The sequence below is a fragment of the Eucyclogobius newberryi genome, unplaced genomic scaffold (assembly GCF_026437365.1).
Source record: "Eucyclogobius newberryi isolate DKJ021-1_F unplaced genomic scaffold, fEucNew1.0.hap1 SCAF_5, whole genome shotgun sequence".
Classification (NCBI taxonomy): Eukaryota; Metazoa; Chordata; class Actinopteri; order Gobiiformes; family Gobiidae; genus Eucyclogobius; species Eucyclogobius newberryi.
The window spans coordinates 12,658,899-12,672,548 of record NW_027316167.1 but is presented as its reverse complement, the minus strand read 5'-3'; the positions used below and the strand labels follow the sequence as shown (position 1 = coordinate 12,672,548).

General features: G+C 38.3%; 1 protein-coding gene across 1 annotated transcript in view; it reads left to right on the top strand.

The window, feature by feature from the left end:
- homer2 (homer scaffold protein 2) overlaps positions 1 to 10,012 on the top strand; it is a 70,791-nt gene extending 60,779 nt beyond the window's left edge. The window contains exon 11 of the mRNA XM_072465202.1: positions 8,088 to 10,012. Coding sequence (XP_072321303.1) covers positions 8,088 to 8,276 — 189 coding nt within the window. The 3' untranslated portion in view covers positions 8,277 to 10,012. The remainder of the gene's footprint in view (positions 1 to 8,087) is intronic.
- The last annotated feature ends 3,638 nt before the right edge of the window (positions 10,013 to 13,650 follow it).

The window sequence follows — 13,650 nt, the reverse complement described above, 5'->3', positions numbered from 1 at the left end:
ATTGTGTCTATTCTTTGGAAATACCAGAATCAGTGCATTTTTCACGGTTTCATTTGCGCTTTACACTCTAACTCATATATCTGATTTTAAATACGTGCATGTCATGTTACTGTCCTTCAGCACTCAAGTACTTTTTACTTCTACTTAATATTACTTTAATGTAATGTTACAGTTCCTTGACCACACATTTGCCCTTGTAAAAACACGCACGTGCACGTTGTAGAACATAAGACGGCTAAACACGCGCTGGCTGCAGATATCACGATGTTTTCTCCGTCTCCTCCTGGTCACGCGGCAGCACAGCGTCGCGTGGCTGCTCATTGTGCTCACGCCAGCTCCTGATAAAGGTCCTTCTCTGCGGCCATGTGCTGATTACTGCCTCTTTGAAAATATATGAGGCGCAGCAGCCGCACCAGCGCTGTGTCCAGGCTTATTAGTGCTGCAACGCTCGTGATGACAGAAGCCGCTTTCACAGAGTACAAATAAATGCACACATCGCCCACAGTGTGTAGGCTAATAACACAACGGGGGAGCGAGTATGAAAGGACAGAGATGCCTTAGGTCTCAGATTGGTTTGTACAAGTCGTTATATTACATCATGTTTTTACACACCGATTTATTTCAGCTTTTGTGTTGCTCAATCAAAAGAACTGAGACTAGATATTTTTACTAGACACATCTGTTATATAATGTGGTACCACTTTATAATAACTACACCTTTTTAGCCTTAATAAATAGTAGTGTATTGAGAATGATTTAGGCTTAGTAACTGTTTAATAAAGAGGTTATTTAAGTAGTTACTAAGCCTGGTAATTCTTAATATACTGCTTGTGCTTTATTAAGTGTAGTTATTATTAAGTGTTACCTATATTTTAAACTTTGTATGTTCAAAATCCCACACAAACTGCTACTTCACGTTTCTTGTTACAAATCTCTATAAATTAGTCTCCAAATGTTTTCCAAGTTGCTGAGATGTCTTTTTTAACTTGTAAAAACTGAAAATGTATTTGTAAATATGATATTAGCATATTTGTTAGATCTAATAATAAAAATGATATGTAATTTGTGACTCAAAGTTCAAACGCTCAAATGCCAGATATTTTAGCAGTAGTAGAAATGCATTAATAGAGAATATTGTGGTACTATTTATTTCTTTATGTATTTATTATTATTATTATTATTATTATTATCATCATTATTATCATTATCATTATCATCATTATGTATTCCCTCCAAAGTATAAAAATATATTTTACTTTTTGTTTCTTAACTGTTCAAAAAGTGATACTTAAACATCACTACTCACAAGTAAATAAGGCAAAAATGTATAACTCTTTATTACAACTACACTTTTATAGGCCTAGTAAAGCATGGACAAAGACTCACTAAAGTATCTAAAATCACATACTTATTGATACAACAACTAGTATTCAAACATTTTCCCAAATAGTTTTAGAATGACATTGAGCTTCATCAGAACTAGTATAAGACCACATGGTAACATAAATAAAGCACTATTATTTTATGTTAAAATTGTGTTGAACATGTTTAGTTTTCTTGTTATTGTGGTATCAATATAAAGTATCGAGCCTTAGTCGAGTCTGAAATGTTCGTATCCTGACAACACAAATAGTTTAATTAAGAATGATTCAGGATTAGTGTCATTAATACCCTTAATCCATACCTTTTTAATGAAGTTATGAATCCAGAATCATTCATGTGCTCATTATGAATTAAGTCTTCGTTTGTGCTTTATGGTTTAGCTATTCCAGATTGTCACCAGTTAATTCATATAAAATAATATACACTATAGTAGTAAATAAACCCTGGCTTCGGTCCGGTCTGGGTGTTTGTGTTTCTACAGTTTGGAGTGTGGGTTTTGACTGGACCAGTTGGTGTTTGTATCACATCACGACTCAACACAACAAAACTGTTCAATCTGGCATTTCACATAATTAATCAAATAATCTGAACAGAAAAGTGGCATGAACACACATGGCATTATTATTGAGTTATTCATTGATTTTAGGAGTCACAATAGTCAGATGATGTGTCAATCCAAAAGAAATGTGTTCAAATATGTTACTTTTTAGTGCTGTGTAATATGAAATACCTTATATCCTTTTATGGACGTTTACAACATGTTTTTCATTATAAACTTGATATACACATTGTTCATATCGTCAAAACAACATTCACCATATTATCCAAATGTATAATGATGATGTATGGCCCACCTCTAATCGCAGTTATCAATTCAAAACACAATAATATACTGTGTGAATGGTCAAAAGTTCCTAAAATGGCACCTTTAAACGGGAAGCTGAAACCCATGTGACGACAAGTTTGAGTCAGTGCGTTTCTGTGTAATCCAGCTGGAAGTATGATACAATTTTATGCATCACATTAGCTCAACGCACAAACACTGTCAAATGTCTTTTCCCCGCCCCCTCTTCTCTTATTGGTCGGCCCCCTGAGTGACAGGTGAATGCTCTTCTTAAAGTGCATACGACAAAACGTACTGAACATGATGATATTGAGGATCAAACCAACCCAGTTTGACCATTGTGACGACGTTTGTAATTGTACTTCCTGGTTGGACGTGACGCATGTAATTCCACAGCTGTTACCTGGCAACCGTACTGTAAACAAGGACAAACATCCATATGGATTACACAATAGTTATGATTTGACAAGTAATAATACCTTTATTTTGTTTAATTCAAGTTTAAGTTGTAATGTTGTTTATTGATGACGTCACAGAGGGATTCTGTTTTAGGACTCGGTTCTACTTCCTGTCATTTTTAACTTTTATTTTTCTCGAAGTACCACTTGACTGATTTAAAACTATGATAAATATTTACCACGAGTTGTATCCCATCATACCAAGTCAAAATGATAAAAACATGAGAACCTTTCGCGTGCACTTTAAAGTAATGTACAAGAACCACGATTGGATTTAAATCATCACCACAACAGTCCAACCCACTTTCTACCACAAACATAAAAATACATCTAAAACACAACACAGCTCGACACGATACACACAACTGTGTACACACAACTGTGTATCATGGGGTTAAAATGTGTTTCTAAACTCAACCTGAAGCTCCGGCTGCTGCGATGACTGGACTGTGTTTGTGCCAGACTCTGACGCTCGGCCCTGACTCACACAAGCTGCCACACACCGACGAGCCAACCGCACAACTCCAGTTTACACGAGCCAACCGCACAACTCCAGTTTACACGAGCCAACCGCACAACTCCAGTTTACACGAGCCAACCGCACAACTCCAGTTTACACGAGCCAACCGCACAACTCCAGTTTACACGAGCCAACCGCACAACTCCAGTTTACACGAGCCAACCGCACAACTCCAGTTTACACGAGCCAACCGCACAACTCCAGTTTACACGAGCCAACCGCACAACTCCAGTTTACACGAGCCAACCGCACAACTCCAGTTTACACGAGCCAACCGCACAACTCCAGTTTACACGAGCCAACCGCACAACTCCAGTTTACACGAGCCAACCGCACAACTCCAGTTTACACGAGCCAACCGCACAACTCCAGTTTACACGAGCCAACCGCACAACTCCAGTTTACACGAGCCAACCGCACAACTCCAGTTTACACGAGCCAACCGCACAACTCCAGTTTACACGAGCCAACCGCACAACTCCAGTTTACACGAGCCAACCGCACAACTCCAGTTTACACGAGCCAACCGCACAACTCCAGTTTACACGAGCCAACCGCACAACTCCAGTTTACACGAGCCAACCGCACAACTCCAGTTTACACGAGCCAACCGCACAACTCCAGTTTACACGAGCCAACCGCACAACTCCAGTTTACACGAGCCAACCGCACAACTCCAGTTTACACGAGCCAACCGCACAACTCCAGTTTACACGAGCCAACCGCACAACTCCAGTTTACACGAGCCAACCGCACAACTCCAGTTTACACGAGCCAACCGCACAACTCCAGTTTACACGAGCCAACCGCACAACTCCAGTTTACACGAGCCAACCGCACAACTCCAGTTTACACGAGCCAACCGCACAACTCCAGTTCAAACGCCTGAACTCGGGAGCGCTCTCCTTTCCGTTGACTATAATAGAACTGGTTTCATCAAGGTGGAAAAGCTTTAAATAGGAAAACATAAATGTATAATGAATAACAGGAGTATTCACTTTAGGGCAATTACTAAATTAATGACAAATAACTGTCGATGCTGTAATTATTTATGCTCTAAATTCCTTGATGTTTCTAAATCCAAGTGAAATCGCAATTTGAAAGGACTGCAATTATTTAGTATCACATCATTTTCTTTACAATCAACAAATTATCCAGTAGTAGTAGTAGTAGTAATAGTGGTAGTAATACTAGTAAAACATGTTCCTAAATGCTTGGGATGGTTGTATTAGTTTAGTGGTTTAGATTTCAGCTTCCTCCCAAATGTTAATGCTCCTAAAATGTCAATTTCAAATCATAATTCCATTTCCTGTTAGAAAAATGTCAGTTGCAATTAGATCTTTTTCCAAACTCGTTGAGCCCCACCAACAACACCACATCGTGTTTCCGTGGCTACAAACATGTTCTGAAATGCATGCGGTTTTATTAATTCAGTTTATCTTCTCTCAAACGTTAATGTCACTGGACGTCTTAAAAACGAGAACTCTGCGACCTGAATCTCCACTTGTAAAACATAAATGGCTAATGATATATTTCAGAAACAGTTTGATTTGACTTTGACTCAAACGCGGCTGTAGTTTAGTCCTGATGTGAACCCGCTTTGGTCTTGAACTGATTTATTTACACGTGTTATATCGAAGTTGGTAATTTGTTACGCAATTGTGGAAAAAAACAGGGTATTCACTGGTAACTTGGCAGAAGCAGTTTGTTGGCTCCGGCGCTGGTGCAGAAGTGCTGCCAGCTCCAGCAGTGACTCATCTAATGTGCCTTTTGTCTGAGCTTTATAGATATTTAACTGCATTATTATCACTTATGTCACTGAGCATTGTCTCCTTTACCATGTCTTTGCTATAGAGGGAAAGGGCCTTAATCATCCATATTCTCATCATTTACATAAGAAGAAATACAAATATATATATATATTCGCCGTTCAGTCAAAGATGATCAGATTGTCAGAAGGAGGAAGTCTCAGATAAAAGGGATTCATAGTTATCACAAAGAATATTCACGATTATTTATTTTGTATTTCTTGAGCGGGTTTAGAACATCTTTTCAGTCGACAAAGTGAAGCAGGGTGAACCGCTAACGAGGGATGTCACGTTTTGTCATTTGATTTAACGATTATTAGCGATTTATTAATATCACGACCAAAACAACAATGGACTTAACATTTTCTTTGCCTCTGAACACGTCACCACTGCTCAGTATGTGACCTGCTTTATGAAATTAAACTTTCTGTATGATTGGTTTGACATAAACTGCAAGATTAAACAAGCACTTTACTTTTTTGTGGAAAGACTGAGCAAAAAGGACCCATTTCTATTAATTAAACTAAAAAAATACATAATTTAGTTTTTAAAAATTCTCACTTTTCTATAAATTGAATTAAAAATATAACTAATATAACTATAATTTGTTTCTCTGTGTGTTATAATGTGTGTGGTGATGGTCACTCTATTTATACTCGCTCCACATGGCTCAGGGTGGGTCAGGTTCAGAGTCAGCTGGACTCTCTTTTAGCTCCTGTTTTAATTCCTCTGCTGCAGCTTTAACGTGTCACTTGTGTCGCCGCCGTGTCTCGCTGTAAGACGCTCTTTCGGGTTTCCATTCCTTCTATTTAGTTGCAAATTAACTTTTAACTCTTAGCTTGATGTCTTTTTACAATGCGTTTTATACAACCAGCCTTAAAGGTGCATTTATTTGTACAAAGAAAGGAAACGGTTGCTTCAGTTGCCTTTAATTGTTTATAGGCTCTCACATTGTACTGTATATGTTCTTATTCTACAGTATTTAAGTATTTTATAATTAACTAAGCCCATTAAGCATAGAAAGAAGTATTTCTCAGTTTGTGCGTTAGAGTTAGAGCCAGAAAATGAGTCTTAAAACAGTTTTCCCAGACTCCTACACAATCATTTAAAGGTCCCATAACATGCAAAATCGACTTTTCAGAGCTTTTAACCTTCTTACATTGCTATTTGTGCTTCATATATGTACCCAGAGGTTTTTTTGATTGATTCCCGCAGTGTTTAGCTCTAGTACAGACTATCTCCTTTCCACGAATCTCCAAACTGACGGGGGGTGTCTACAAGCACGCGTCATTATCCCCCCTCACCCCCCCTCCCTGAGACTACGTCACGGGTTGGGCGGGGGAGCCAGATCGCTCTTCACAAGGGTGGGGGCGAATATCAAACCAAGCCGTCTGCATTTCCGGGTTGGTGAGGGGGTCCAAGGTCTGTGTGATATTTCTTAACTATTATGTTAAGGGTGTTGCACAACCCTTATTATTATCAATTATACACTTAGGATAGACTACGAAACGTGAAAAAAAGCATGTTATGGCACCTTTAAACATGACAAATGATATAATAAAAGTAGAGCATTCTGGTTGATCTTTTCTTCTTTTCTTTACAGATAATTTATATATACTCCTAAAAATGCATTTTGATTTACTCTTTGTTTATCCAAATGAGTTTTGTGATCCAGTTTTTACTTCTTCTCATACAGTCTGGTTTTACAGTTTTGACTGGTTTCCTGGTTTAAAAGCTCATTATTTTCTTGCGTTGAAAACATTCTCTCTTCTCCGACATGAAAAGGACCACGACAAACATTTCTACAAAAGGTTACGGCAGATTGAAGGAAGCGGCGGGCGACGGTCTCCAGCGGCGACGACGGTGTCAATGATATGAATTATGCAGCAGCGGTTCAAATGCATGATTAAGACGCCTCAATAATTAAGAGCGCTGTTGTGAAAATGTACAAGTGACCTTTGTATTCATGAGCGTAGAGTCGACGGGTGAAACTTGAACAGGTTGAACTGATCATTGCAAAGAAGCTTGAGCAGAAGTAAAGAAAGAATCTCAACATTTCCTCAATAACTAATGAAAGCAAAAATATGTTGAGACCTTTGTGCTGTGTCAAGATAAGATAAGATATTAATTTATTGTCCACACATGGGGAAATTCCGGTGTTACAACGCAGTAGATACAGGGGAAAGGACAGATAACTAACTAAAAAGACACTCTTAATAGAAGAACTCTTATAAACAAAACTCCTCTCATATCTTAATATGGAATGGAGGGGGGGAAAAAAATAAAAAATGAATAAAATAAAAAGATAAAAATAAAATAATAATAAAATAAAGTAAATAATAATAAAATAAAGTACAGAAAAAATAGCTAGCATAAGACTAAATAATACTAATGGTAAGTAAACACTCTTATTTACATCAGTTGTATTGCACATGAATATGGCCTTAATTGTGAGTACGACAGTAATTGCACATGAATATGACGGTATTGCACATGGTTAAGTCAGTATTGCACATGAATATGATGATATTGCACATGGTTAAGTCAGTATTGCACATGAATATGACGGTATTGCACATGGTTAAGTCAGTATTGCACATGAATATGATGGTATTGCACATGTTTAAGTCAGTATTGCACATGAATATGACGTATTGCACATGGTTAAATCAGTATTGCACATGAATATGACGTATTGCACATGGTTAAGTCAGTATTGCACATGAATATGACGATATTGCACATGGTTAAGACAGTATTGCACATGAATGACGGTATTGCATCTGGTTAAGTCAGTATCGCACATGAATATGACGGTATTGCACATGGTTAAGTCAGTCAAGTATCAGGGCGAGCAGTGTTTGTTATACAGTCTGACAGCAGCAGGAAGGAAAGACCTGTGTCAATAGTGATTCATCAATTTACCTTTTAGTGAGTGACTTTATTTGTATCAAACATATTCATTTTCAATTGGACAAAGCTATTTTCTCTTAAAGAACCAGCCCTCTCTTCAACTGAGCACCTGTTTTTGCTCATCTTTTTAAAAAACTCTGTGTTTTCTTGTGTGTTTTTAGGCGGCGGAGTTGAAGAACAAGGAGCTGGAGGGCCGGGTGGACGTCCTGTCGCTGGACATCAACGAGAGCCAACAGAAACAGGGCAACATGAAGGGAGAGCTCAAGAAGTTCATGGACATCCTGGACGGGAAGATCGACGAACTGCACGAATTCAGACAGGGCCTGTCCAAGTTGGGCGTGGACAACTAACCGAGCGCGCTCCACTTACACAGCAATAACTACTGCGAGGAGACGTTCCGGGGCAGAAACGCGCGGCGCTGCTCCCCCTGCAGGCGACTACAGCGACCGCGGCTGCTAACAACAACACTGTACGAGGGGAAAAGGCTGCACGCGGGCTTTTTCCCACGTCGCTTACTATTACGTGGTGGTGGTGGTGGGTTTCTTACTGTTCATTTCTGGCTGGTCTCGCCGTAGATTCTCACTTTAACAAGGGGTCTAACAAAAGGTTACAACGCGAACCAGTGTCGTCCAATCGGTGCGGCCCCTTCGAGAGCTGGTCCGGCCCCCCTTTTTTTGTCGCCCCCTTGTCAATCTCAGGTGTGTTGATAATACATTATATGCACATAAATAGATCTAGAAACGTCGAAATGGCCATCACACCAAGTGCCTGTGAGTAGGAACTATTTCTACTTGGTAAGAAAATCTGGCCAAGAGTTTTGCCATAATTTAAAAGCAAATATCTCCCAAGTTATCCCGCAAATATAAGGCACAAACCACTTCTTTTTTTTTTGGGGGGGGGAGATACGATTTAATTTTGTTGTAATTTCGACTAGCCATCCAAAAATGATACAATTCTGAGTCCTGTGATTGTTGTGTAGACTTTGTGTGCGACTGTGTTGGAAGTATTTGTGAACTCGGATGATGATGATGAACTCGACTAAAGCGGTTTTCATTGTATTTCTTTTCTCCGGTGGTGGTTTGAATTTGGACTACGGGAATGTGTTGCTGCTGCTGCTGCTGCTGCTCCTTGGGAATCATGGGCACGTTCGAAAGACTCTGAGAAACTATTGATTTTGTGTTATTTTTTTGACATGTTTATTTATTTTGGTGGCTTTCTCTTACCTGCTGTTTCTATCACTGTACAAAAGGTTTATACCAAATGGAGGAGTGAAGGGAACCGATCAATGTACCGACTTGGGTTTACTCAAAATGTGGTCTCCTTTGAAATAAACTGTATTCCCGTGCGGCTCGGAAGTCAAAGTGGGTGAAATGACGACGTGTTTTTGAATAGAATTTGTAAATTTCACTATTGTCACTGCAAATCTTCCACCTTCTCGTCAATGAATAGTTATTTGTCATTAGATCTGACACCAGACGCTCTTCCTCTCGCCTCGACGTGGTTAAACTAAAACTGTTGCTTGAATGTCTGTAACCTGCTGCTGCACACTGACAATCTGATTTAATTCATATTTTAAACTATGAATAACATGTCACTCAAACGCTCAAATCACATGTAATTACTGTTTTTGGACATTTGGAGGTTGCATTGGGTCAAGATCCAAACGTGTGTCACCAAAAATATGCCGTGTTTGACATGAATGTGATGAACCAAACTCGCTGGAAATGCAACGATCGATAAAATAATTCAGACTTGTGTGTGTTATGAAGGTTAGTGTCAGTTAAGACAAAGATTTGAATGACCAAACAGCAATACAAGACAACGATTGATCCCAGTTTCTTCACTCCAGAACAACAACTTTCCATTTATTGTATTAGATTATAAAACGGTCCTTTATAAAGCCACTACATTTGAGTAAATCCCAGCCAAACGTTTGTGAAAGGCGTATTTCCTGTTTGAATCTTTGTTTTGGTTTTGTCTCGAAATATCAAAGAAGGGACTTTTCTTGTTTTTGTCGCTTGTTTTGAGCCTGAATTTCCTTTGAACAAATGCCTCCTGTGCACTTCTGTGTGTCCTCAGTATTGTACGATAACGCTGTCAAAACTATAGTTTAATAATTATCTTCTCGTCTCGTCTTTTTCTTCCTGTAAAATCCTATCTCGACCGGCTGTAGCTCTGGAGAGATTTGGGAGGGTTGAGAGTTATATAACCAACAGGAAAGAGCCTTGAATATGAGATTATAAAACAAACCTTTAGTGCTGTTCATCTGTTTTCAGCAAAGAAGAGAAACTGATACAAATCTTTATCTTTATCTTTATGTGCATAAAGGTTTGGAGCAGAAGAAGCACACGTTTATGGCCTTCTTCTGCACGGTTTTCTGACGCCCATGTTTCCCACAAAAAATAAAAACATGCCAAAAACAAGTAAACGATACAATTTTTGTATTTTTACCACTGAACACGGTGATCAAATGACAAATGTTTAACTATTGACACTTCATGAATTAGTTCTTGTTTCACAATTGTTTTTAATCAGCTTGAAAAATAGAATGTGTTTTTAATAATGGATAATGATAGTGATAAAAAACACCTGAATCTCAAAAAGTCTAATGTGTTGAAACCATGGATCTACTATATTATCTGCTGAAAACTGATTTTTATGAACATATTCACCAACACAGACAAATGTGGCCATGCAATCACCAGTTCTCAAAATATAATGCCATAATGTCACTCAATTTGAACAAGTCTAGTTTATTTTTGTCTACAGTCAACTCCCCATGGTCACAAAATGAAAATAAAAATGTGAAAAGAGCATTCCCGCTGTAGGAGCAACACCGACAACACAGAGTACCGTATTCTCCGGAGTATAAGTCGCACCAGCCAAAAAATGCATAATAGAGAAGAAAAAAACATGTACAAGTTGCACTGGAGTATGAAATGCGGTTGCAAGTGTGAAAATAACAAATAACATCACATATAAGTCGCTCCGAAGTGTAAGTATATAAGTATAAGTCGCACCCCGGTCAAAATTATAGTCTATTTATAGTCCGGAAAATACAGAAACGGGCGACTTTCAAAGCCTCTTCAACGGCTTTAACTGAAAGGTTCTGCAGTGAGGCATTAAACTTGTCACGGAGACTAACACATGACGCCACCAGGCCCAGTTACAGGTCAGATCTGTGGAGAATGCATGTTTTTCCAAGTTGTTGTTTTTTCTTTGCAAAACACATAAATGCAAGATGGATTTGTACAATGCCATTCCTGTGGAACATACAAAGCCTGCAAAGTAAAGCAACCTCATCTCCATGGAGACAGGAGATGAGGTTGCAGGGTACAGAAAGGCTACACGGAGCACCTTTTCGAGATGGATTTGCAGAATTGTAGATCCTGGACCGCCTGAGCTGAGGACAAAGCCTCAAGATAAGAAGTCAAGACTCAAGATGAGAACTAACATCCTGCTTTGTTTGTGCTGTAGGCGACTTCGTCATGTTTATTTAGAGACTTTCTGACCTCAGGATCCAACAAACATAATGCAGTTTTCCAGAAATGTTTTACTAATATCTGAGACAGTCACAAGAGTTTGAATTATTTCCCTGATGTTGAGAAAAATCATGGTAAGAATGCTGTTTTGCCCAGGTTGGTTGGTTAAACAGTAAAAGGTAAAGAGCTTGAGACCAAATAACAAAAGCTTTTGGCAATATCGGCCGTGTTAAACATCTGAAAAACTGAAAAGCAGCATAATCTCAATTTATACAGCACTTTGAACAGGAAAACAAACCTAAAAGCATAAAAATGTGTATCACCATCAGCTCAAAGGTATAAACTAACAATTGAAGCCCTAAGAATTGCATTTCATATATATATATATTTTTTTAATTATGAATTTTCTCCATTTATTTAGAAAAGCTCGGCAAAATGTTAGAACCATTTCCCACACAGCATGCTGCTTGGTGTGTTTGTGAAGGACAACATTTGTAATTAAAAAGATATCCACCTCCTGCTCTGGTCCAATCAGATCGCAGCATGTCGTCACCCGGGAAACGCAGTTAAACCACTAAGATTTGCAGTTCACATGTTTAATTTGGACTGAGGGTCGTTGGGTCAAAGCCGCAGACCAATTAAACCAATCCAATAACAAACTGGCATTGTTTTTTATTAGCAAAGACTTAAAATTTTGATTAGGCAATTAAAACACTTTGAATACGTCGCTAAATAAAGAGTGTAACATGCCATGAAATTTAAACCACGCCTTGAAAATGAATCACTGGCTGGTTGAGTTTACACTAAGAGCTTATACACAAAAGAATATTACATATTCCAAATATTAAGTAGTAGTATTATTTCATTATTATAACGACAATAAAACAGAGCAACAATTAACATAACAATTATTTATTTGATCTATTATTAATGACAATAAAATATAACAATAATTAACAAAACTATTATTATTATTTATTGATTTTATTGATTTTTTTCTTAGTTCTTCTTATGTTTTTAATGACCACCTGCTTTTTCTGACCACCATCTGTCTCCTTATAGAGTATTGTTTCTGTATATTATTTGTACATGGATTGTTCCACAGTATGGCATTAGTTCAGTACTCTGGGACTTGGGTCATAACAAATAAATACTCTAATAAAAAGTCAATTTCAAATTATTTTTCGTGGAGCACGCTGGCCTATTAGAAGTGTATCAGTATTAAAGTAGTTTTTAATATTGCTCATCCATTAAATACAGGCCTTGATCACGGACTGTTTGCTTTGTGAAGATGTTGCACTGTTCATGACTCATGTGTTTCAGTCAAAAAAACGGATGATTCACTCTGTCAAACTGCAATAATCAGCTATTGTTTTTTTTCTTTTGTGTTTACAGTTCAAACAAGTCTTCGGAAAATAAAAAACAGCAAAATGCTAGAAATTATGAGGTGAAAATGCATTCTTTAACAGACGTGGATGATACCAAATGCCTTCAAATAATAAAGATATGCAGAACAATAGGCAACAATTTGAAGCAAACCTGACTGAGAAGAAAATAGTCTAAAGAAATGGAAAGTCAATAACCTATTGCTGGTGTTTACTGTCATTACCGTTATTTTGTGAGTCGTTAATTGACTTGGTGTATTGTTTCTTGCATTGTGAGGTTATAACAGATGCCCTTCCACACTCGACTGCTCCTATATCTGGACTGGGAGTTTTGGAATTGGAACTTCAACTTATTCCTGCATCAAATCTCAGAAGAAAAAAAAAGGTGCCATCTCTCCTCCGTCGTGTATCAGTCTCGTGAACTGATTTGACACCGAGTATGAAGTGTTCACGTCTCAGTTTAATGTGTGCAGCGTATCCAGGGCTTTCCTGGGTTCTTCGCCGGTGGAACTCGCGGCGCTGCGGGCGATGAGTGGGCGAACCGCTCAGACTAACATCATTACAGAGAGTGTGGCGGCTGCGGGCTCCGGTCTGACACACAACACACACACTGATACACACACACACACACACACACACACACACACACACTGACACACACACGTTTTACATTGCTAGAGCTCGGAAACTGATCCCATTCTTGAAGTGCACGTGAAAGGTTCTTATGTGTTTTCTATATTCATTTGTTTGCTGGGTTGGCTCCTGTGATAAATGTCTATCACATTTTTTTTATTTTTTATTTTTCCCACGTCAGTCCAAATGCAATTTGTGACAAAAAGTTGAAAGATGACTAAAGT